The 26321-nt window shown below is 43.0% G+C and overlaps 2 protein-coding genes across 2 annotated transcripts; both read left to right on the top strand.

Moving 5' to 3' along the window:
- The first annotated feature begins 385 nt into the window (after positions 1 to 385).
- Positions 386 to 16432, top strand: LOC143509448 (uncharacterized). The gene is made up of 6 exons (XM_076998232.1): positions 386 to 627; positions 5477 to 5964; positions 6143 to 6264; positions 8984 to 8999; positions 16106 to 16215; positions 16297 to 16432. Exons 1-6 carry the CDS (start codon positions 459 to 461, stop codon positions 16430 to 16432), a joined length of 1041 nt encoding a protein of 346 aa, XP_076854347.1. The 5' UTR covers positions 386 to 458.
- A 5862-nt stretch (positions 16433 to 22294) lies between these two features.
- LOC143523567 (zona pellucida sperm-binding protein 4-like) lies at positions 22295 to 24189 on the top strand. Its single transcript, XM_077018105.1, has 8 exons — positions 22295 to 22643; positions 22726 to 22910; positions 22988 to 23085; positions 23159 to 23316; positions 23397 to 23589; positions 23665 to 23812; positions 23890 to 23965; positions 24049 to 24189. The coding sequence occupies exons 1-8, from the start codon at positions 22334 to 22336 to the stop codon at positions 24132 to 24134; spliced, it is 1254 nt and encodes a 417-aa protein (XP_076874220.1). The 5' UTR covers positions 22295 to 22333; the 3' UTR covers positions 24135 to 24189.
- Positions 24190 to 26321: the final 2132 nt, after the last annotated feature.

Below are 26321 nucleotides of genomic sequence, written 5' to 3'. Positions count from 1 at the left end.
CAGTATCATAACAGAATGGAGATTATGGAAGATATTTATGAAAATTCAGAAAGTATTTCAGACATCAGAGCAGATTCAGATGACAATACATGAAGGGATTTTTGTGACTGAGAAAAATTCTTTCAGGATGGCCAGAAAGAGCATGAAACCACATAAACAGACTGGGGCTTGGATAATGGATCATCTATAGTTGAATCTGTACAACATTTGGTGATAAACTTGTGATAATGGTATATGGTTCATAACAGGATCAGAGCTCTGTTGTGTTCACACTTTGACGACAATAATCTTATTTATAGAAGACGCCACTGCTACTTGGTCACTTCCTTAACTGGCAGCAGCAGATTAATTAAACTCAGTCAGGAAACATCACATTAGTAAAGAGGAGCAGCTGTACTGTAGTGTCTTCACTCACAGAGACACTAGAGTTTAGTGTTTGAGTCTCTAATAGATTAGTCATGTCTTGGAGTGTGTCTCATGATGTTAATCGTATTCTGGAGTTGGAGAGAGGAGAGCGGGTGGAGATGGTGGTTGATATCTATGAGAGTGCAGACACTGTTAGAGGTCATGACCCCAACTCAGAGATGGAGGACTTCACAAACAGGAATATATCAACTCAACATACAGGTGCATAAACTTTATTTTACATTTTCAACAGGGCAAGATGATGCTATGGGTTCTTTTTCCATCTCAAGTAAGTTTGCATTGGTAATTCAGAACTAGGAAGTAGTTGTAAGTATTTTAATAACTGAGGGACCAGAGAGACCAGGGCAACCAGGGAGCCTGTGGCTGCTTCTGTGGGCCAGGACCCTCTGATGGGTTCTGTGGTTCCAGCATGTTGCCTGGGAATGTACTTTGTGTTTTTGCGTGTTACTGTTCCCGAAAATGGTGTAACTGGAGTTAAATTGAAGACTGTTAGAATAAACAACAACAGAGTGTTATATACAGTGCTATATTTAGAGAGAGGGATTGTTTTTTTACTACAGTATATAAACAGCCTGAGACAGAGAATACAATGTTGCTGTCCAAATGTACATTATAGCTACAGCCTCAATGCTTCTGTGTCATGATTTCTGCCCCTGTCTCCTCCCTCGGTCTCCTCTGTGTCTGCGTCTGCGCTCGTGTGTGTCTGTTTGTGTATATGTATGTGTGTATGTCAGTGTTATCTGTCCCACATGTCTCCTGTCTCATCAACGAAGACATTTGTAGTCATAAGCAGGAGTGAGATGTGAGTGTGGCTGTAGGTCGTGAGATGAAGAGTCCTGGGACTCCTGCCTAGGGGGATTCCCCAACACCTCCTTCCTACACTGAGTAGTGGGAGAGCTGTGAGGAGTTTGGTTATGACACTGGGGAGCCCTCTAGCTACTCTGACGGAGATGTCTCCCCTTGTCCTCCCAGGGGGGACGTCTTAGGCTGGTTTGTTGGTGGGTCCTCCCTGGAGTTTTAGAATAGAATAGAATAAACTTTATTGATCGCAAAGTTCCTAACATGTCCCTCTGAGAAAAAGGCCAACATATTTACGTGTTTAAATATTTTTTAAATTTTTACATATTTACATGTTTACATTTGAAAGTACACTGCTCAAAAAATAAAGGGAACACTTAAACAACACAATATAACTCCAAGTCAACCACACTTCTGTGAAACCAACCTGTTCAGTTAGGAAGCAACACTGATTGATAATCAATTTCACCTGCTGTTGTGCAAATGGAATAGACAACAGGTAGAAATGAGAGGCAATTAGCAAGACCCCCCCTATAAAGGAGTAGTTCTGCAGGGGGGGACCACAGACCACTTCTCAGTACCTATGCTTTCTGGCTGATGTTTTGGTCACTTTTGAATGTTGGTGGTCCTTTCACACTCGTGGTAGCATGAGATGGACTCTACAACCCACACAAGTGGCTCAGGTAGTGCAGCTCATCCAGGATGGCACATCAATGCGAGCTGTGTCAAGAAGGTTTGATGTGTCTGTCAGGGTAGTGTCCAGAGGCTGGAGACGCTACCAGGAGACAGGCCAGTACACCAGGAGACGTGGAGGAGGCCGTAGGAGGGCAACAACCCAGCAGCAGGACTGCTACCTCCGTCTTTGTGCAAGAAGGAAGAGGAGCACTGCCAGAGCCCTGCACCATGACCTCCAGCAGGCCACAAATGTGCATGTGTCTGCACAAACGGTTAGAAACCGACTCCATGAGGATGGTATGAGGGCCCGACGTCCACAGATGGGGGTTGTGCTCACAGCCCAACACCGTGCAGGACGCTTGGCATTTGCCAGAGAACACCAGGATTGGCAAATTCGCCTCTGGTGCCTTGTGCTCTTCACAGATGAAAGCAGGTTCACACTGAGCACATGTGACAGACATGACAGAGTCTGGAGACGCCGTGGAGAGCGATCTGCTGCCTGCAACATCCTTCAGCATGACCGGTTTGGCAGTGGGTCAGTAATGGTGTGGGGTGGCATTTCTTTGGAGGGCCGCACAGCCCTCCATGTGCTCACCAGAGGTAGCCTGACTGCCATTAGGTACTGAGATGAAATCCTCAGACCCCTTGTGAGACCATATGCTGGTGCAGTTGGCCCTGGGTTCCTCCTAATGCAGGACAATGCTAGACATCATGTGGCTGGAGTGTGTCAGCAGTTCCTGCAAGATGAAGACATTGAAGCTATGGACTGGCCCGCCTGTTCCCCAGACCTGAATCCGATTGAGCACATCTGGGACATCATGTCTCGCTCCATCCACCAACGTCACGTTGCACCACAGACTGTCCAGGAGTTGGCGGATGCTTTAGTCCAGGTCTGGGAGGAGATCCCTCAGGAGACCATCCGCCACCTCATCAGGAGCATGCCCAGGCGTTGTAGGGAGGTCATACAGGCACGTGGAGGCCACACACAATACTGATCCTCATTTTGACTTGTTTTAAGGACATTACATCAAAGTTGGATCAGCCTGTAGTGTGTTTTTCCACTTTAATTTTGTGTGTGGCTCCAAATCCAGGCCTCCATTGGTTAATAAATTTGATTTCCATTGATGATTTTTGTGTGATTTTGTTGTCAGCACATTCAACTTTGTACAGAACAAAGTATTCAATGAGAATATTTCATTAATTCAGATCTAGGATGTGTTATTTGAGTGTTCTCTTTATTTTTTTGAGCAGTGTATATATTTAGATAATTTGACATATTAGCACAATCATTTGTTAGTGCAAACCAGTAGAGAAGTAGAGTCTAACCACCTACACCAGGGCTATTCAACTATATTTATCTGCGGGTCAGATTTGGCATAGAGCTCTGACCTGTGGGCCAGAAATTTGTTGACAGGGGGGTGGGGGGTGGGTTCGTGTTTGCAGGGTTCATACACCTTTACAAGGTGGAATTAAATCACTTGTACGTCACTTTTAAGGTCCAGTTCAATATTTCCCAGCACGATAAACTTAAATAATACTCAAAATGATTCGAAATAATTCGCTTTTAATCACATTATTTAATGGTGGTTTATTTTCAAAATGCCCAATCTTAACGTCTTCATGTTCTCTCATGTTTTGTTCTGGAATTACAAGAGGCTCGTATTAACGTAATACAAAAGAACGATAAATTAAAAACAACAATTTCCAGCATTTTCAAGTACTTTTCAAACCTGAAACACAAAGCAACATTAAAATTTGTCATAATTCGTCAAAATCTGCGTGCAGTGTTGTCCGAAACGATATGTGGTAGTCATGGGTGGAAAGTAACTAATTACATTTACTCACATTACTGTAATTGAGTACTTTTTATGAGTAATTTGTAATTTTCTGAGTAGTTTTTGAAATATGTAATTTTTACTTTTACTTGAGTACATTTTGACCCAAGTAGTTTTACTTCACTACATTTGAACACCCTCACATTACTGAGTAAAAAAATATTGATGGTGAAAAATTAAATGCGGGCAGAAATTTAAACTTCTGAATCCCAGAACTGAAGGGCAATTGCATGGCCTTGCCTTGCGCACGCCCTTTCCATTGTCTCATAATCAGGTCGTAATCTGGTGCACTTTTTTTCCAAAAGGATGAGATTGTTCTATCTTTAAATCTTCTATCTATCAGGTTCTGTGGGATCCTGTTGACATTTTATTGTAAGTAGTGGAATCCTGTTGCATTTTAGTTTGATTTGTGGCATCTTGTGGGCACTTAATTTTGTGTGCATTTTGTTTTTTGAATAATTTGTAATTTAAATGTCTTTATTCTTATCATAGTGTTGTCCGTTGGACAATAGGACTGAAAATTGTTTGCATTTTATGGTACAGGTTGTGACTGTCCTTGTGCTGTGAGGAAGTATGTTCCTGAGCCCAGCTGATCTTTTTGCAAGTGTGGACGTGCACTTAAATACACTTAGAAATCGATTAAAACAACTTGTGCTGAATTTGGTTCATGATTCATCCATGCATTAAATAACTGAAAGTAACTAAGTAACTTTTACTCAAATTACATTTTAAATGAAGTAATTTTGTACTTTTACTCAAGTAAATTTTGAGATGGGTAATTTTACTTTTACTCTGAGTAAATTTTAGGCAAAGTAATGATACTTTTACTCAATTAAAATTTTTCAGTACTCTTTCCACCTCTGGTGGTAGTATAAAGAAACACCCCTCAAAAACAGGAAGGAACATTTACCTGATGAATTTTAATGTTGCTTTGTGTTTCAGGTTTGAAAGTGCTGGAATTTAGACTAAAGTACTTGAAAATGCTTGAAATTGTAACTACTTCGTTTCACAACAAATAGCTGTCTGACTAAACAGTTCTCTTGTATTATGTTAATACGAGCCTCTTGTAATTCCAGGACGAACGTGAAGATGTTAAGATTGGGCATTTTGAAAATAAACCGCCATTAAATAATGTGATTAAAAGCGAATAATTTCGAGTATATGTATAAATATTTAACTTATTTAAGTTTATCGTGCTGGGAAATATTGAAATAGACCTTTAAAGTGACATACAAGTGCTTTAATTCCACCTTATAAAGGTGTATGAACCCTGCAAACATGACTTTGTTCATTGTGCTGAGGCGCGCCGCGCACGAAGTTACAAAATTCGAGAGATGCACGACCTCCCGAATCGACAGCGCGTGAGGCCCTCGCGCACGGGCGGAGCCACAGTGATTACGTCATTTTCACCGCGCAGACCCTCGCACTGCTCGCGACACATCAAGTATAATCCAGGCTTAAACCAGGCTTTAATTTTTCTCCGCGGGGATACGGCTGCGGGCCGGATCAAGTTAATCCGCGGGCCAGATCCGGCCCGCGGTCCGCCAGTTGAATAGCCCTGACCTACACTCACAACAACACAGAAACTCAACACACACATTTGTGTATGTTTATTTGAAAAGGAATATATTTTTTGAAATGGTTATCACAAGGTCAGATAATTCTAAATAAATATCTTGTGAATATTCAGCTAATATGAATCCAAAGCTCATATGTGTTTCTCTGTGTGTATTACCCACCAGGAGGAGACACTACAGTGAGCAGATGTTCCAGACTGACTGCAGTGTGTCTGGGGCTGCTGTGTGTTCTCCTGCTGACTGTCATCATAGTGATGTGGGTCAGGTTCACTGCAGAGAGAGACCAGTTACAGACCAGTTACAAAAACCTGACTATAGAGAGAGACCAGTTACAGACCAGTTACAAAAACTTGACTATAGAGAGAGACCAGTTACAGACCAGTTACAATAACCTGACTATAGAGAGAGACCAGCTACAGACCAGCTACAATAATCTGACTATAGAGAGAGACCAGCTACAAACCAGCTACAATAACCTGACTATAGAGAGAGACCAGTTAGATACCAGTTACAACAGCCTGACTATAGAGAGAGACCAGCTACAGACCAGATACAACAACCTGACAGTAGAGAAAGACCTGCTACAGAACAGTTACAACTGTCTGACTGCAGAGAGTGACCAGCTAAAGAAAGAGAGAGAACTCCAAAAAAAGGTTTCTGAAATGGGTAAGTGATCATTTGCAGATTATTACAGTCTTAAATATGTGACATCTTGTAGTTTCCAACACCACTATGAGCAGTTGTTCCAGACTGACTGCAGTGTGTCTGGGGCTGTTGTGTGTTCTCCTGCTGACTGCCATCACAGTGATGTGGGTCAAGTTCACTGCAGAGAAAGACCAGCTACAGACCTGTAACTTCAACCTGACTATTGAAGGAGAACAGTTGCAGACCAGTAATCACAACCTGACAATAGAGAGAGACCAGTTACAGATCACAATAAAAAAATCTAACCAGTAAGAGGGACCAATTTTTTCAAACGATTGAGAGGGATTGATTACAGAAACAGTGTCCTAATTTGGGTAAGAACTTAATGTCTGAAATAACATGCCATTACTCTATATCAGGGGTGCCCATTACGTCGATCCCGAAGGAAGTGTGGGTAGATCACATGACATTAAAAAGTAGTGGATGAATGACTGGCTATCGTCCAGTTGTATATTTGATTGACATACATGGTAGCCAATCTGACATCTAGGGTTTGACACCCCCCCGGTCAACGATCGACACACATCGACAAATACTTCACTACAGTAAGTACTAAAATGCTGTATCTGTACTTTACTGGAGTATTCTTTTTTTCTCCTACTTCCATTATTACTTCACTACACATTTTCCATCAGTTTAATACTTTTAATCCGATATATTTTTTACGTGCTGTATAGTTACTCGTTACAATTATAAACATGTTAGCTGGTGCTGTCACTGGGTCAAGCACCTCTCGATTTTTGTGCGTTCGAAGTTACAAGGTGGAATTCAAGCACTTGTACGGAACTTTGAAGGTCCATTTTCAGTAGTTTCCAGCACCTTCAGCTTCATTTACATATTTATACAAATACATACACAAATACACATTAGGGTTGCCACCTAGGTCTGACAAAAAACAAGGACACTGTTATACGCGAATGTAAATTGTTGACGAGGCTGGCGAAGGCGGGGGGGGGGGGGGGGGGGGATTTGGGGCGAACGTAAAATGTTACCGGGGGGTGGAAAATGGACACAGCGAGAAAAAAAAGACGGATTGAGCGTGAGACACACACATTTGACCGTTTTCACACGCTCTCACTCCACACTTGCGATATCTCATGCCGAAAAAAAAAATCTAGTTTATTTACCTCTGATCCACATCTATGATTTAATGAGTTACTAGTTCGCTCTGGCGCCAACGACCGGCAATCGATAGATTGCGATATAACACTTAATTTGTGTCTATTTTACATTTACCACCCCTGGCAAATTACGTTCGCCACAGAGCCATATAGAGAGAGAGTCGCGACATCTCCGTTCACTCCAATGGACCAGTTTTTTACAGCAATGGTGGATCGTGGAGCCTGTCAATAGTTCCCGGAAGTTAGCAGCAAATACGAGCAGCGCAGTCAAGCTGGAGCAGTGGACCATCTGTGATACACTTTTACAGGTTAGTACGCTTAAAAAATCAGATTGTGTATTATAAGGACATCAGAATCAAATTACCATGTGCATTAAAGCATTTTAGTGAATTATCCACCTCTTAATAAGCAGATTTAAGGAACTAAATCTATGCTAAAACAAAGCGAATACGGTTAGCAAGATTTCACATTAACGACTGACAGCCTATTAATTGTAAATTCCTCTCTTAATGCCATTTCACCTAAACGCGATGTTTTTGAGGGGTAGCTAAGTATTGGTTAAATATAACATTTGAGTGTGATTGTAAAGTGTGTTGGGTCGAGGAGGTGAAATGAGGATATCCATTTTGGAGTACCAGCTAACTTTTTATTTCATTTTATTTTATTTATTTCTCCTTTTATTTATTTTATTTCGTTTTATTTATTTTTATTTTATTTTATTAACATATTTCCTCAGTTTTTGAAACTGCTGGATATAAAAGACATATACTATTTGGTGTGATTAAGTTTTAAATATTCTATCACTTAAAAAAATAATATAATTATTAGGAGTTCATACTTATACCTGTGTCAACACTATAGCTGTGATCAGCAGCTATGGGCCCTGTCTTTACAGGTCCAGTGGTGCATCGTAGTGCAGGGGGCTTCCTCTTTCTGAGTGCGGGGCGATGCACAAAAATGGTGGGAACAGCATCTGCTCTCAGCCTGGTCTTGCCCTGTTTGGTTTTGATTAACTGGTCTGCCTCAAAATGTGCCTGCAGAGTGATGTGAGTTTACTCCTCACACATGACAACTCAGTTTTGTCTACCCATATACATATCCCATAGTGGGTGAATACACAGTATTAGAGAACACTTACTGGATACGTATACACTCATTACACATATAAAAAACAACCAAGGATGTGCAACAAATTCAAATTCATATCACATCAATACTCATAATAATCATTTTCTCCTGTCTTTTTCTCCTCTCTCTCTTTAAGCCAAAGAACCATAGGGGATTCAATGGAGCCTGCAACTAGATAGCACCCTCACCCTGCACCCGAGTCTGTCTGGAGTCTTTGATTTTTTTTGTTCACTATTCTGTATTTGAATAAATCAGGCATTAAGCTTTCCAATAGTGTGTTTATTGTGAAAAGTGCAAATGCAGTGTTTAATGATTACCTCACGTATATACATATATATTTTCCTGCTTAGTTGAGACAACCATTTTTTTCTCCTCTCAGTATCAGTGGGGAAACCATACATTTTTGCTCCTTTCTCGGATCGATTGGAGCATCCCCATGCAGCACAGCAAACCATGGTGGACACTACACAAACAACACGGAGGAAAGGACACAGAAAAACTGCTTATTAGAGATTTATTTAATGAATTAATTGCTGTAAATAAGTGTGTATTAAAAAGACAAGATATATATAATTTATCAATGTATTTTAATATGTCATATACTGTCTGGATGTAAATGTAATGTGTTTTAATGTACCCTTTTAAAGCAGATTTCTGCACAATGAAGTCAAAGAAAATTGTCTCCTCCCTTTTTCTCCTCTCTTGTTCTCCTCTCAAGTTCTCTTGGGGAACTTGTACTTCTGCGTCAAACCTATGACATAGCGGGACATAGGTTATCTGTGTTTTGTGTACGAAGTGTTAAGCCCAGTTTTTTAAGTTGCTACTTATTTGTACATACAGAACACTTGTATTTGTGGTCTTTCCAGCTTTGATTTGTAAGTCATATATAAAAACAATTGATAATCAAACTTTGACAGCTTTCTTTAATTAATTCAAAACACAATACTTGTACTTTTTACTTTCAGTAGTTGAGTAATATATTTTAGAATAAACTACTTGCAATTCTTAAGTACAAAAAATGTTGAATACTTCTGTACTTCTACTTAGGTAAAGTTTTTAAGGAACAAATCAGCTTCTACTCAAGTACATTTTTGATAGAGTACTTGTACTTTTATTCAAGTATGGGTCTCTAATACTTTATACTTCTCTGCTAATAATATTGCACGAGTGACAGAACATAAATAAACGACATGACTGAAAATGCGGGGAAGATAGAGAAAACAACTGACATAGAAACTACGCTTGAGAGAACTGATATAGCCAAATACAGAAGCAAGGACATGGGATGAGAATAAACACATGACTAGACAAGGGGAGAAACGGGGAAGAGGAACAAAACAAATCAAAGAAAAACCTGGTTCGGACACTGAACGAGACAACACTAACTGAAACAATGACCTGTGACAACAAACCAACTAAGGGGTTTAAATATAACACAGGGAAATAGCCAGACATGTATAAAGTATTAGAGACCCATACTTGAGTAAAAGTACAAGTACTCTATCAAAAAAGTGACTTGAGTAGAAGTTGAAGTGTTCTATAAAAACTTTACTTAAGTGGAAGTACAGAAGTATTCACGCGTCAAGTGAACCTAGATTACGAAGCTCAAGTGTTCAGTGAAGGCAGCAGCAGAGTAAACGAGACGCGACCGGAGCATGCGCAGTTTTCTCATAAGACAGTCTGATCGCTTGACCCGGTGACAGCGCCAGCTAACATGTTTATAATAGTAACGAGTAACTATACAGCACATAAAAAGTGTATCAAAGTAAAAGTATTAAACTGATGGAAAATATGTCGTGAAGTAAAGTGGAAGTAGGGAAAAAAATACTGTTACAATTTGCATAAATGCACTGGGTAGTGAAAATGCTGTCACCACCGCTGTTCACTCTCTGATTCGTTCACTGAACTGAGGGCACTCATTCATTCTCTGATGTGTTCACTGAACTGAGAGCTCTTGTTCACTCTCAGATTCGTTCACCGAACGTACTGTCACTGTGATTCACATTCGCGCTGCCACCCAGATAACTGTTGGGACATTATTCACGTTTGCGCTGCCACTCACTCACATTTTCTTTTTGATTGCACATTTAAGTTGATATTTTCTTCTGAATGTACAGTTTTTATCTTAATTTTGCTCTTAATTTAATATTTTTTTGCACTCAAAGTTGTAGGCTAGTTCATATTTATTTTTTGTATTAAGTTACAGTGATCCCGCACCACACGCTTCAGCTTTTGCAAATTCACTCTTTCGCGGGTTTTTATAAGGTATTATTGTGTAAAAAAAATTTGCGGGTCTTTGCATTTTCGCCGGTTGTCTGCGGATTTCGATCGGCAGGAAAAATATATATTTTATGATTTTTTTACATGATAAAATCCCAAAATATATAAAATATATTATAAGTATTATTCTCGCAAACGAGAAGCAGCATCGCTTGCCTGAGACGCTACATGCCTACATGAGATTGTTAACAACACGACTGGTTGCTCGCTGGACAAGCACACATGCACAGAACAGTGTGGAAATGGTTATTAAGGGAATGGTTGTGACGCCGGGGGCGTCGGGACAGAGGCAGCCGGAGACGTGGGTTGGACAGAAGGTGGTTTATTATCCATGGCAACCAGTAACACTCGTAGTATGTAATGCACGGTAAAGCTCGTAGCGCATACACTGCAGATGCAAGGTAAAGCTCGTAGCGCATACACTGTAGATGCAAGGTAAAGCTCGTAGCGCATACACTGTAGACGCAAGGTAAAGCTCGTAACGCATACACTGGAGATGCAAGGTAAAGCTCGTAGCGCATATACAGTGGATGCAAGGTGACGCTCGTACACACACGGTAGGGACGTGCTGTCAACCAGAGACGCTCGTGTAGCGGCAATGTGCAGCACTGGACCAGACGACCTGCGGGCTTAAGAAGTGCAAAGTAAACAAGAAACAGGTGCTCAGTATGATGGTGATTGCGACTGTGGGAGTGGCTGCGTGCGCGGGGGTGTGTGCTGGGATCGGCTGCTGGCCGGGTTGCGCGCCCTCTGGTGGCGACCCGGCCCCCTCACCGTGACAGAGCCCTCCCCCAAGGACCCCTCCCGTCGACTCCCACGCGGTCTTCCCCGTCGCCGCGGAGCTGGCCGGTCTGGATGTTCCCTGTGGAAGTCGGCGATAAGGGAGGGGCCTACCACTTGAGAGGCCGGTATCCAGGAGCGCTCCTCCGGTCCGTATCCGACCCAGTCCACCAGGTACTGTAAGCCACCTTTTCTGCGCCTCGAGTCCAGTAACCTCTCCACGAGGTACGCGGGTCCGTCCGACAACTGCAGCGGCGAGGGCGGCCGTGACGTCGAGGCCTCCTCCAATGCACCTGCTCTGTATGGCTTGAGAGCGGACACATGAAATGCACGCGACACACGTCTGTCTTCGGGCAGACTGATGCGGTAAGTAACTGGGTTAAGCCGCCTCAAGATGACGTACGGGCCGGCATATCTCTCCCCCAGTTTACCTCTCCTACCCAGGCGTCCATCTTCGGTGGAGACCCACACCTTATCCCCTACCTGATAAGATGGGGTCTCTCCCCTCCGACGGTCGGCTTTCTGCTTGAATCGCCGAATCGCCTCTCTCAGCCGCTGATGGGTGTCCTCCCACACCCGCTCGCTCCTCTTGCACCACTCCTCGACGATGGGCTGGTCTGAGGACGCGGCGTTCCAAGGATAGAGCGGCGGCTGGCGACCGAGCACGCACTCGAACGGTGTCATCCCCGTGCTGGAATGTGTGAGGGAGTTCTGTGCGTACTCGGCCCAGGGCAGAAGGGCGCACCATGTGTCCGCGTGCTCGCTGCAGTACGCGCGCAGGAACTTTCCCACCTCCTGGTTCGCTCGCTCCACCTGTCCGTTAGCCTGCGGATGGTAACCAGAGGTTAGGCTAACCGTGATGTTAAGCTTGGATAGGAACTCCCGCCACACACGCGAGGTGAACTGCGGTCCCCTGTCCGACACGATATCCTCAGGCAGACCGAACTGCCGGAATATGTGCCGAAACAAGAGATCCGCAGTCTCCCAAGCGGTGGGCAGGCCCCGCAGGGGAAGGAAGCGAACCATCTTCGAGAACCGGTCTATTACCACCATGATGACCGTGTTCTCCTCGGACGGGGGGAGGTCCGTGACGAAGTCCAAAGCGATGTGCGTCCATGGTTGCTTGGGTGCCGGGAGAGGGAGGAGCTTACCCGCAGGAGGAGTGTGTGGCACCTTGCACCGCGCACACACTGCGCAGGACGCCACCTGCTGCAGTACGTCCCGGTGCAGCCCCGGCCACCAGTAGCGGGCCCCCAACAACTGAGCCGTTTTTGACACCCCTGGGTGCCCCGTCCCCACTGACGTATGAGCCCAGCTGATGAGGGCACTACGGTGCGCGGGGGGAACGTACTTACGGTGCGGCGGGCAACCTGGATGCGGGTTCGCTGCCTCGATCTCCCGATCGATCTGCCACTCCAAAGCTCCCACGACGCACTCAGGCGTAAGCACCGGCTCCTCGCTTGTCGACTCCGTATTGCCAGGAAAGGACCTAGATAGCGCATCCGCACGCTGGTTCTTCTCTCCTGGCCGGTATGTCACCTGGAACTTGAAACGAGAGAAATACAGAGACCACCTGGCTTGACGGGCGTTCATCCGTTTCGTGGTCCTGATATATTCCAGGTTTTTGTGGTCAGTAAGCACGGTGAATGGATGCTTAGCTCCCTCCAGCCAGTGTCTCCACTCACCGAACGCCTTGCGCATGGCCAACAACTCACGGTCTCCCACCCCGTAGTTACGCTCGGCGGCGGTGAGCTTCCTCGAGTAGAAGGCTATGGGACGGAGAGAGCTATGCTTCTTCGGTCGCTGTGATAGCACCGCGCCTACTCCCACGTTCGACGCGTCTACCTCCACTATAAAGGGACGGTTAGGATCCGGTTGGTGCAGAACCGGCGCGTCGACAAACGCTTGCTTCAGCTGGTTGAACGCTCTCGTAGATCTCTCTGTCCAGCGAAGCTTAACTCCTCCCCCTCTCAGCATGTCAGTAAGGGGCTCTGCGATCTGACTATATGCGCGAATGAACCGCCTGTAGAAATTCGCGAGAAATCTCTGCAGCTCGCGCCGTGTGTGAGGCTGCGTCCATTTCACGACCACCTTCCTGTGCTGCATGTGCACGGAGCCTGGCCTAATGGTGTAGCCTAGGAAGTTCATCTCGCTGAGATGGAACTCGCACTTCTCGAGCTTGCAATACAACCGATTGCGCAAGAGCGTGCCCAGAACTGCCCGTACATCACGCACATGTTGGTCGTGGGAGGGAGAATAGATCAGGATGTCATCGATATAAGCGACAACGCATCTATTCAAATACTCCCTTAAGACCTCATTAATGAACGCCTGGAAGAACGACGGAGCAGACGCCAAGCCATAAGGCAAGACGCGATACTCGTAGTGCCCCGTAGAGGTACTAAACGCCGTCTTCCATTCATCACCCTCGCGTACGCGAATAAGGTTGTAGGCGCTGCGCAGATCTAGTTTAGTGAAGACTTTAGCCTTCCTTAACTGCTCCAGTGCCGACGGCACTAGAGGCAGCGGGTAGGCAAAGTTCACTAAGAGGGAATTGAGCCCTCGGTAATCTACGCATGGCCTCAGCCCACCGTCTTTCTTCTTTACGAAGAAGACGCTGGCTGAGGCGGGAGAGGTGGAGGGAGTAATATAGCCCTGAGCGAGAGCCTCCTTAACATACTGAGCCATGACCCGCTCCTCTTCCTGAGAAAGTGGATAGACTCGACCGCGCGGTGGCGTAGTACCTGCCTTGAGGGTGATGTGACAGTCCCAGGGTCGGTGAGGTGGTAACTGGGTTGCCTTGGCAGCGCTGAACACTTCCGCTAGATCACGGTACGGAGCGGGAATGACTGGAGTGGAGCTGATGTTAGGGCTCTCAACGCTGGTGGATTGCGCGAACACATGGGAGGGAGACCGGGTGCCCTGTAGGGGCGCTACCCACTTCAGCAGCTTACCCGTGGACCAGTCGATAACGGGGTTGTGGAGTTTAAACCAAGGGAGGTAAAGCTCGTAGCGCATACACAGTGGATGCAAGGTGACGCTCGTACACACACGGTAGGGACGTGCTGTCAACCAGAGACGCTCGTGTAGCGGCAATGTGCAGCACTGGACCAGACGACCTGCGGGCTTAAGAAGTGCAAAGTAAACAAGAAACAGGTGCTCAGTATGATGGTGATTGCGACTGTGGGAGTGGCTGCGTGCGCGGGGGTGTGTGCTGGGATCGGCTGCTGGCCGGGTTGCGCGCCCTCTGGTGGCGACCCGGCCCCCTCACCGTGACAATGGTAAAGATTTATATAACGTAAAGGTGTGGGGAGGGTTTATAAAGCCTTAATATAGTGTATAAATATACCTCACTATATTATGGGGGGACCTGGCGTAGTTTGTGTCTTGCGCCTCTCTCCCTGGAAGATGTTGAGGACGTGTACTTATTTGGAACTTTGATCGCGGTGGCTCTGCTGTTTGGATTAGGATTTGCCCTGGGGTATCGTGAAATTAAAAAAGTGGGGTCACACCAAGTGCCCCACATGATTGATGCGGTGGGTAGAGCTGTTGGAAAACAGACTGTGACTGTTGGTAGAAGCTTGGAGTCGATCGTGGAGGGAATCAATGCTCTACGCGTGAAGTTGGATCAGTTGAAAGACCACTAACTTAAGAGAGGAGTTAGTGTGCTCAAAGCTCAAGGACGAGCTCCTTGCTAAATTCTTCATTCTGCTTATCTACATTGGCGCCCAAACAAATTTCTCCCAGAAGGTCGTCGTCTTGGTGTGCCAGGCCTCTGGCTCCCCCCTCCCCATCTAAATGAATCATGCCTCTCTGTGCTTGACTGTCTGTGTTATCAATGCTTGTATGTGCTATGGGGATTTTTTGCATGCACACAGACTGTTGTCCTGTTCGTGAGAATAATCTGTGGTCATATTTTTTGTCTCCTCCTAATGTTATCTCTCTGTTTCTCCCCCCGCCCTGAAGAGTGTAGGGCTGCGCGTGAGTCATGCTATTGCAGCTTCTCTGACTCAGGGCTCCGGGGAATGTCATCTCATGCTTTGTACTTGTACGATGTATGACAATAAAGGCTATTCTATTCTATTCAGCTCACTACAATACTCCAGTAAAGTACAGATACAGCATTTTAGTACTTAAGTACAGTAGTGAAGTAGTTCTACTTCATTACTATACATCTCTGGAAATAGCAAGAGAGACACAAACATGAAGAGAGACACAGACATGATAATGATTGACAAGAGGGGAGGGGTTAATTGTTATAGAATCTGAATTGTTTAGATTTGAATTGTATTTTTGTTAATTCAAATGCAATTTTTACACTTGAATTGGTTCCTGATAGCATCAGAATCACTTTAATTGCAGTAGGATACAGAATTAACAGGACATGAGGGCACTGACATTTGTACAGAATAAACACAGAAGGCTCAGAGCACATCATTTTTCCCAGTGTACACATACTGTGCTGCACACACTGTGTGTTTATGTATGTGTTTACTAATAAATACAAGTAAATATACCTTATATGAAATCAGTGAGCATTGTTGTGCTAGTGTATGAACATATGTATGTTAAACTAGAATGGAAGATATTTGGCTGCAGTATGTATTACATCTCTACTCAAATGAAGACCTGGAGTGAGAGCAGACAGGACTGCAGAGAGAGAGGAGCAGACCTGGTGATCATAAACAGCAGACAGGAACAGGTGAGAGAAGGAGAGTCCATGTGAGGGAGAACAGTTATACTTCTACTGCCTTTTCTTACTTAAGAACCATATTTGCAGGAATTTATGTTTAAAACACTGGGAAATAGTGGTGCTTGGATCGGTCTGACTGATGTAGATACAGAGGCCACCTGGAAATGGGTAGATGGCTCCAGTATTAAAAACACTGGGTAAGAGAATCAGTGTAAAATAAGACACACTGATTAAACTTGAATCTGATTAGAGCTTGAATCTGATTCTCTGAATTTCAGGTTCTGGGCTTCAGGAGAACCAAACAATGCAGGTGATGAGGACTGTGGTGAGATTAGGAATTACCGTGAGAAGGGCTGGAATGACATTAAATGTGACACCAAAAACAAGTTTATGTGTGAGAAAACATGTTGTTAAGCAATTGCTGGTAAAATTCTATCAAATAAAAAATTGCTGGTTGTTTAGCAATTGCTAATCAAATAAAATCTTACAAATGTTGTAAATCACACAGTTTGATGTTTGATTGCCCCCTGGTGTCCGAGTCAAGTTTTTCTGCACTTAACGTTCATTGCTTATGAGTCGTTTTCTGTGTCATCAATAACTTAAAAATAAATGTATAGCATTATAAAGTGTCTTTTTGAGATTTGTGTTTGATATTACTGTGTTATGTTTATTTTTTAATTTATTATTGTTGTTTTATCCTATATAAACAACTCAGTGGGGAACCGTCAGGGCCCTCTACACCCTCTCAGAGGGCCTAAATATTCTTAAAACATAAATGTATATTATAATAAAATTTATCCAATTTTATTTTATCTACTTATAGTTTGACAATTGACATCTAAACAATTACAAAAATATAAGCAAATAACTTACTCCAGCGTTTCTCAACCGGGGTGACGCGGCACCCTGGGGTGCCGTCTGTCTTCATCGGGGGTGCCGTCAAAATATTCTGATATGAAATAAAAAACTATAGTTTTAAAAATTGAAGTTATTATACGCTTTAAAATCATTAAAATGTATTTCATATGACCAGATCTCTCAAGTTTGGTGGGCGTGAGCTTTTTTTCAGGCGGGGGGGATTGGAATCTGTCGCGATGGTTAGTGTAGCGGCTGTGTGTGTGTGTGTGTGTGTGTGTGTGGTTGGGGAGCGGGCTGGCTAAAGTCTACCAAGAAACAGTGCGATCTATATTCTGATTGGTTCAACCTGTTATAATATACAACCGATGGATTGGCTGAATATGCTGCGGTGTGCGGCGATTAGATTATTTAAAAAATAAATTAATAATAATAATATTCAAGCGTGAGAAATTCCATGTGTGGCGTGAGAGCATGTGAAATCGCTAAATATGCGTGAGTCTCATGCTCAAAGCGTGCATATGACCTGGTTGAGAAACACTGACTTATTCAACCGTGTCTATTCAATCTGTGTTGAAAGGTGAGGGGTTAAGTGGAAGCCTGTGAGCCTGTCTTCCCCTTTTAAAGGTGGGTGATACTGAGAATTGTGGGATCGATCCGATACCAAGTAAATGCAGGGCCAGTATCGCCGATACTGATACTTTTTAATATTTAAGCTTCATAGATCCAAAGGATCCAAAAGATCTAGGATACAATTTCACCAAACATTGTATGTGACAACAAAATACTTTATTATCACAATCAATATTTTTGTTTAGAAACAATGGAAACAAGTTTGCCTTAACATTACGAAAATAAATATTTTTTTGAATGAATTATTGTTCAATTTATGTAGCTGCCTTTCAAGATACCCAAGGTCGCTTTACAATTTTAACACAGGTACAAGTCTTACACAACCAATCACACACACACCGGTGAGAAGCAGCCAATTGCACACAGCGTACTCTCTACCAGAAGCCACAGCCCCTTGGAGGACTGAATGGGAAGGAAGGGGAGAGAGGACAGACCATAGTGACAGAGCACCATCCACCACTGTGCATACAAGCACACATGGGAGCAGATGGAAATTCTGAAGTGAGGGGGACCAAGCTGTACAATATATACGTTTATGCTTGTAAATGCTAGATTTCGGATGGGGTCAATATAAATCTGGAGGGGACATGTCCCCCCCGTCCCCAGTGCCATCTGCACCCCTGCAAGCACACACACATTTATGCACAGACACCTGCTTTTCTATTGAACAGAGACACAGTTACACACTCAGGGAGAATTAGTCAGGGAATGCCAATTTAACTTCCATGTTTTTGGACTGTGGGAGGAAACCAGAGACACCTGAGGAAACCCACGCAGGAAACTCCACTCAGACAGGGACTTGAACCCAAGACCCCAGTGCTAACCACCAAGCCACCGTGTTGCCAAAACAAGTAGAATACTTGTTCCTGGGGGGGCTCTGTTTCTTCTACTTCCCCTGGACCTGCTCCTTGGCTGTGGGGGCGCTGTCCGGGGGTCACTGGGAAGTGCGGCCCTGGGACTCCACAGCTCCTGGAGGGGCCGTGGGCGGGTGGGATTCCCGGGTCTTTCTCTGCCTACCTCTGGCCTCTGGGGGAATGTTGTCGCAGCTTTCTACCCTTGCTGGTAAGTACATTCCGTACACTTATCCTATGTTGCACTACTAGGTTACATATAAACACACACTCATACATACATCACGTCATTTGTGCTAAATGTCTTGGGTACATTTGCTTTACTTTGCTGTGGTCATTCGAGTTGGTTGTGTTTTTTTATTTATTTATATATATATAATTTTTTTTTCTTTTTCCCTTGCCCTTCTGTCTTTTCCCTTTTTATTCTTTCTCTCCCCCTCTTTTCTTGGTTCACCTAACCCCAATAATTATCACTTTGCATATTGTTATAATTGTCATTTGAACTGTACATAAAAACAAAGTTGTCCTCCAAAGATGGGGGGGGGGGGGGGGGGGGGGTGGAGGTGGTTTTTAAAAAAAAAAAAAAAAAACAAGTAGAATACACAAGAAATACAAAAATGTATAAAAAACATCTTTTCTATTTCTTTCTTTCTGTTAATTTTTTTAATAGAATTGTTCATAGGGAAAAAAATGAATTTTCTTCCTTTTTATTGCAATTGTTTGTTCTTAAATAAACAGAGTAAAAAATGACATTAATCTTCTATTTTTTTATTTCTGTATGTTTAAAGTCTCTATAAATTTCATACTTGTATGGCTGTGTAAATATTCCTTGAAGTTAAATTGTTCATAATATTTTTTCTAGTCCACCTCTCATATATCTTTCAATCCTTACGAAATTTTGTTTGCACTATGTGCACTTGCCTAATTCTATAAAATTCCTTGTTGTGGGATAGTTAAAGCTTAATCTAATGTTATCTTAGATAACACTTTTACAAATGTACTAGGTTATTATCTCAATGTCTTAATTAAATATATTATATATATACAGTGATCCCTCACCACTTCACCCTTCAGCTTGTGCGGCTCTTTCTTTTGACTTTTAAAAATGCCATTAAGAACAAAAGTCATAGGGGCTACAGTGCACTACATCACCTCCCCAAAAAACATTTTTCTAAAAGTCATAATGACTATAATGTTATATATTATATAAAAATTATAATTGAAAAATTAGGGATGCACTAGGTTACCTGTTTCAGATGCATATCTGCCCATTGAAATTGAATGTATTTAAGTACAGTGCAAATATATTAAAGAACCATATTGTCATAGTGATGATGGAGGGGAAGCTGAAAGACTGGTGCACCACACAAAACATTTATTACCATGATGACAAATACACAGACGACAAGACAAACCACAATACAAAAACAACGACAAATACACAACAAAACACACTCACACAGTCCCAAGGGCGCCTATGAAGGGGGTGTGTGAGCTGTAATGTTACACATATGTGTACTACTGATTATTAAATTGTGTTTCATGGAGCACAATATATGATGACTAGTTGCCTGTAAGAAAAATAATGGTGCAAAAATGTCAAACTTCAGAGGCATGTTATCACTAGCATTATCAAAATTACATTCAATGGAATGTAAATCCACGTTTAGCTGCAGGAATCTGCGAGAGCAACAGATAACATAACTTGACAAGAAAATCAGTGTACTCTGGCCAGTAACAATTACCCTTGTATGGTTGTCTATATACAGTAGACATTAGAGATGTCAAAATAAATGACTAAAACTAATATAGACCTCTTAGTAAAATTAAGAGTGGTGAGACCCAATCAACATGACACCAAAAGAACCTCCAAACTTGAATCTCATATGCAGTTCTTCCTCAAAAACCATAGTTACATTTCCATTAAACAACTCAATACATATGGACTCAAGTTCTTGTAGTCGCTGGGGATCCATCCACCCAGACGGATTATGAACACTTCCGAGTCTTTATTCCAACAGATCACTAACTGGGATTTTGCATAATTCTATTAAGAGGAAGAAGAAATACATGTTAAAAACAAAATGGTAAGTGTAATTGCAGGGCCTCTATACACCTTGGAAATCAAAATGAACATTTCACCTCTGTGGTGAGTTTAAAACCTGTAATCAAACTAAGAAAAGTAACCAGAATACTGTATCATTGCACACCAACACTCTGCATCTCACTTTCTGAGGTGACTCTCACTCAGCTTCCTGCATGGCATCACATTTACTTGTTGAAAACGCAGCAAATCTCTCTCTCTCACACACACACACACACACACACCCACCCACCTCTGTATATGATACAAAATGATCTAATTTATTTAAAACCCAAAAAGTATCCATTCCTCAAGGAATATATAGCCTTAGCTATTCACACTAGAAACACACGACTTAGCACAATGCTATATACTAGCGTACAACACTACTGTCATGGAAATTTCGTGAAAATAGATGAGGACTCAGACATGGTTAAAAGAGAGTTTTATTACATATGTAAAATAATCATGAGAGGCTCATACAGCAGAAGAGCTCAGAGGAGAGAGGGCAGTCCAATCTCCTTTATACCACACACGGATCAATGTTATGGTTATCCTAAGCACAACATGTTCTGATGCACAGAAGTTTGTTTTCGTCTCATGTGTATTCCCCTTAATATGGAGCTTTCCTGATTTTAGCGAAAGAAACCAATGTATCACTTGTACACAGAAAGAGCTGATGGTCAGCAGAGGGATGACAGACAGATAACATAGTGCTTTCTGTCTCTACACATTCTCCTGGTGCCGGTCACGGACGCTATTTAAATATTTAAATAGCGACAAATCCATGTCCCGCCCCCCACTTTTTCAAAAGCTGGTTTTGGTGCCCTGCAGTTTTTACGGTTAAAAACAAATATTTAAATAGCGATGAATCAAGCGCTAGGACCACCCAGAAAACGACCGCTCCAAGTTCTCACGCTGAAACCCCCCCGTCAACGTTCCACACACACCAACCCCTCTAGGTCAACGAATTGACACCTCCCCACCCGCACCCCAGTTCTCAAGCCATTTCTGTCCCCCCCACCTATGAAATCAAAATGTCGTCCATGGTGCCGGTTACACACAAACAAGGACATGATTACCAATGAATCACTGAACTGAATCACTGAATAACTGAATCACCTTATTCACAGCTCTTCAGCTAATCAGAAGGACATGTACTAAATCAAAATGTTCTTTTGTGATCTTAAATGACATTAGCAAATTTCCCTAACACTACACATGCAACAACCTATTGGAGAAGGAAAGCACTGTAATTATACTCCTCCAAACACAAATACACACAAAAATGATCACACACTCACATTTGCTCAAAGAATCCTTTGTTCTAAACCCCTATGATCCATAAACATACAATGTGGTCAGCCAACATACAATTCAGGTCATGAATACGAGCAATGCAAATTACTCTATGCATTTTCTCTTCTGTCATGAATTTCCAATCAAAACATATATACTGAAGTTCATTACCATTTTGCACACAAATCATTTTTCCAGCAAGGATGAGTTCTGATTGAACAATCTTAGCAAAACCATCAAGCCTTTGCTCACAATCCTGTTTCCACATTCTGTCATGCTCCAACGTCATGATATTGTGTATTTGTGCCCTCAAAACCTTTAGAAGGCTTTTGGAAAGCATTCACAAACTGGAATTCTTGAAGATGTTCATAAATCCTGGAGATTGAACATTTTTGGGACAATCAAAAGCAGTCCAGTCAAATTTACCATCAAAGTATGAACACAGCACAGAGTTCATGATTGAACTCGGCTGGCAAATAATTAATAGCTAGCAAAACAGGGGGAGGGCTTGGTCACAATTAGGAGGAAAGGCAAAATAAAAAGATCACAGAGAGGAGAACAAAATTACTTGCAGATTTCTGCAGTTTAAAGGTTATGGCAGGAAATTTGGCTACTGTTGCTCTTGTGGGTCTTTGTGTTTCTTTAACTTGTTGGACTAGTGAAGCTGCATCTCCATGGAGTCTACAAGAGAATAAACAACTACCAACAAACTCCCAGCTTCTGCAGCTCCATGTTCCTGAGGTACATGACCAACAGCAACAGATGACCACGACTGGAGCTTCTCAGAAATGTAATGTAGATGAGTCTGTCAAGATTGCTTGTGGTGAACCTGGCTTAAATGCTACCCACTGTGAAGCTATAAACTGCTGTTTTGATGGACGACGTTGCTACTATGGAAGAACAGGTAAGGGTTTGCCTCTGCTAAACCTTGATGCTTTTGAAACTGGGAGGTGAACTTGGCCTGCTTTTCTCCCTGCTGTTGGCAGTGACTATCCAGTGCACGAGAGATGGCCAGTTCGTTTTGGTGGTGGCCAAGGACACAACCCTGCCCAGGCTGAGCCTGGAAACTGTCAGCCTGTTGGGAGAAAATGGACCCTGTGGTGCAATAGACTCCAATGCAGTTTTTGCTATCTACCAGTTTCCTGTAACTGCCTGTGGTACCCATGTGATGGTTAGTGCTTGAGGCTTCTACATTGGGTTAGATGTGGGATGTTTAGGAATGTAACCTCACAACCTTCTTCCTTCCAGGAGCTGGGTGACTACTTGGTGTACGAGAACAAGATGACCTCTTCATATGAAGTTGGAATTGGTCCCCTTGGAGCAATCACAAGGGACAGCTACTATGAGTGAGTTGACCATGATTGCATGGCATATTTTCATGCAGGATTTGTCCTCACCTTTTTGTATTTCTTCTGCCAGGCTTTACTTCCAGTGTAGGTATTACGGTAGGAGCGTTGCAACACTGCCTATTCAGCACTATGCCAATGAGCCGCCTCTACCTGTACTTGCTCCTGGACCCCTCAGGGTAGAACTAAGAATAGCAAATGGTCAGTGCACCACAAAGGGCTGTGTGGAAGGTGAGTATCCTCTGTCTGGATGCTAGTATGAGCTTGGTTTATGCAGGGATTCTAAATCCACTTTGCCTGTCTGCCAACAGCACAGGCAGCCTACACCTCCTACTACACGGACGCTGATTACCCTGTGACCAAGGTGCTGAGGGAGCCGGTCTATGTTGAAGTGCGTGTCCTGGACAGGTCTGACCCCCATATTGTCCTGACCCTGGGACGTTGCTGGGCAACCTCTTCCCCTAACCCCTTCAGCCTTCCTGAGTGGGACCTTCTAGTGAATGGGTATGTTCCAAAACTGCTTCCCATGGGTATTGCAGTGTTCAGTAGAGGTTGGTGTTGACCTGGTGTATTCCAAAGGTGCCCCTACAAGGATGACCGCTACCTGACTCAGTTGGTCCCAGTTGAGGGGTCGTCTGCAGTTCTGTTCCCCACCCATTACAAGCGCTTTGTCCTCAAGATGTTCACCTTTGTGGATCCTACCTCCATGGCTCCCTTGCACAACCAGGTAATGGCTTTAACCTTGTCCCGGACATTTGTACAATGCACTGTCTGGCCCTTGCTAAGGTTTGACTTTGTTCCCAGGTCTATATCCACTGCAGTACAGCCGTGTGTTATCCAAGTGCAACAGACAGCTGTGAGCCAAGCTGTGGCAGGCAAAGTGAGTAGAATCCCCAATGCAGGTCCCTGTTTCCCATGTTGCCTACATGGTCTGAACTTCCTTTCTCCTTTGCTGCTCACCAGGGAGACATGTGGCAGAAGACTGGGAGGCTCCTCCTGAATCTGCGGTGGTGTCCAGTGGAAGAGTTGTCTTTACAGAAGTGGCCTGAAGCTCACCACCTCAGATCAAACCCTTATGGAATAAAGGCTGTCCTTCAAATGCTTGATTTGGGGTGGTTATTGCTGTCTATTCTACTTTTGGATACTGGAGATGGCATCTCATCCATTGGAAGTTTGACTAAACTGCTTAATCTGAAGTTACTCAAATTCACTGGATCAGAAGAGAATGGAGATGAGTGAGTAGATGTAGATTATACTTGATGTGCAGACTTTTATGTCCAGAAACTGACCATGGGTTGATGTACTCGTATGCACAGCAAGTATCTGGCATTAGACAACCTTATGGGAATATTATATTTGTAGTTTATTCTCAAGTTGCACTACAGCTGGTATTCAGGTCAACTCTTGTTCTGGGGTGTTGGCCTACTTTCCTACAGTGTTCATATTTTATTGCTGTTGCCATGCAGATTCTTGCTTCCCCTGGACATTGTTCTAAGGCACGTGACTGACATTTTTACTTTTATGTACTTCATACATTATATTAATATACTGCCAAAAAATAAAGGGAACACTAGAAGATCCCAGATCTCAATGAAATATTCGAGTTAAAAATCTTTACATAGTGACATACGTTGAGAAGTCATCAGCCGATGGTCTGGATTTGGAATCCTACTCAAAATCAAATGAGAGGCTAATCCAACTTCAGTGGAATTTCCTCAAGACAAGTTAAAAGGAGGCGTGTGTGTTGCATGTTCTCCTGAATCTCCTCCCGTTCCTGGATTAAAACGTTAGTCAACTCCTAAACAGTCTGTGGTGCAACTTGCCGTTTGTGTCCCAGATGTGCTCAATTGGATTCAGGTCTGGGGAACAAGCAGGCCAGTCCATAACCTCAATGCCTTCATCATGAAGGAACTGCTGACACACTTCAGCAAAACGAGGCCTAGCACTGTCCTGCATCAGAAGGAACCCAGGGCCCACTGCACCAGCATATAGTATCACACTGGGTCTGAGGATCTCATCCCAGTACCTAATGGCAGTCAGGGTACCTCTGGCTAGCACATGGAGGTCTGTGTGGCCCTCCAAAGAAATGCTTCCCCACCAGTGTTGTATAATGTATTCAAGACCCATACTTGAGTAAAAGTACAAATACTCTCAAAAAATTTACTTGAGTAGAAGTTGAAGTGTTCTTTAAAAACTTAAGTAGAAGTACAGAAGTATTCAGCATTTTTTGTACTTAAGAATTGCAAGTAGTTTATTCTAAAATATATTACTCAAGTACTGAAAGTAAAAAGTACAAGTATTGTGTTTTGAATTAATTAAAAAAAAGCAGTCAAAGTTTATCAATTGTTTTTATATATCACTTACAAATCAAAGATGTCAAAGACAAATACAAGTGGTCTGTATGTATAAACAAGTAGCAACTTAAAAAACTGGGCTTAACACTTCGTACACAAAAAACATAACCTATGTCCCGCTATGTCGTAGATTTGATGCCGAAGTACAAGTTCGCCTTAATTTAGCTGAGAAAACTAGGTGTATTTTGGACGTGAAATCCATCCGTCGGGTTCTAAGGGTGAGCCTACTGTCCTGCGTTTACCCTCAATAAATGCCCTTACCCTACAAAAACACTACACTATACAAATGGGTACATAATTAGTCAGCATGAAGAGACACTGCTTACTGTTGCTAAAAACACAACTCAGCGTGACATCGCCTTTATGATTGCCAGCTAATGTTAAGTGAATATTGCAGCACGTCATGAACATAATTAGGTTAGTTAGCTAAGATATCTAACCTAACTGTGTCTTCTGTGCGATATATTTATAACTTACATTGATGTGGGGTGGTCTCCTTCCTCACCCTCATCGCCACGATCACACGATCATGTTGAAGGTGTGGAAGGTGCCAATATATGTACATTAAAACGCCAACAAGCTTATTATGCAGCGTTTATGCTGCTCTTCTGCTCTTCTCCACCTTTTTATAAGGTGGAATTAAAGCACTTGTACGTCACTTTCAAGGTCCAGTTCAATATTTCCCGGCACGGTAAACTTAAATAAGTTAAACATTTATACATATACTCGAAATGATTCGAAATAATTTGCTTTTAATCACATTATTTAATGGTTGTTTATTTTCAAAACACCCAATCTGAACGTCTTCACATTCTCTCATGTTTCGTCCTGGAATTACAAGAGGCTCGTATTTGTTAACGTAATACAAGAGAACTGTTCAGT

Source organism: Brachyhypopomus gauderio, chromosome 1, assembly GCF_052324685.1.
Source record: "Brachyhypopomus gauderio isolate BG-103 chromosome 1, BGAUD_0.2, whole genome shotgun sequence".
Classification (NCBI taxonomy): Eukaryota; Metazoa; Chordata; class Actinopteri; order Gymnotiformes; family Hypopomidae; genus Brachyhypopomus; species Brachyhypopomus gauderio.
This window is presented reverse-complemented; position numbering and strand designations above follow the sequence as displayed.

Excerpts from the sequence above, each read along its gene's own strand:
- LOC143509448 (XM_076998232.1), top strand. The coding sequence starts at position 459 with ATGTCTTGGAGTGTGTCTCATGATGTTAATCGTATTCTGGAGTTGGAG. Across the intron at positions 5,965-6,142 it reads AGAGAGAACTCCAAAAAAAG|AAAGACCAGCTACAGACCTG; the intron begins GTTTCTGAAATG and ends TTCACTGCAGAG. Across the intron at positions 16,216-16,296 it reads TCCAGTATTAAAAACACTGG|GTTCTGGGCTTCAGGAGAAC; the intron begins GTAAGAGAATCA and ends TCTGAATTTCAG.
- LOC143523567 (XM_077018105.1), top strand. The coding sequence starts at position 22,334 with ATGGCAGGAAATTTGGCTACTGTTGCTCTTGTGGGTCTTTGTGTTTCT. Across the intron at positions 23,590-23,664 it reads TGGGACCTTCTAGTGAATGG|GTGCCCCTACAAGGATGACC; the intron begins GTATGTTCCAAA and ends TGTATTCCAAAG. Across the intron at positions 23,813-23,889 it reads TGGCTCCCTTGCACAACCAG|GTCTATATCCACTGCAGTAC; the intron begins GTAATGGCTTTA and ends CTTTGTTCCCAG.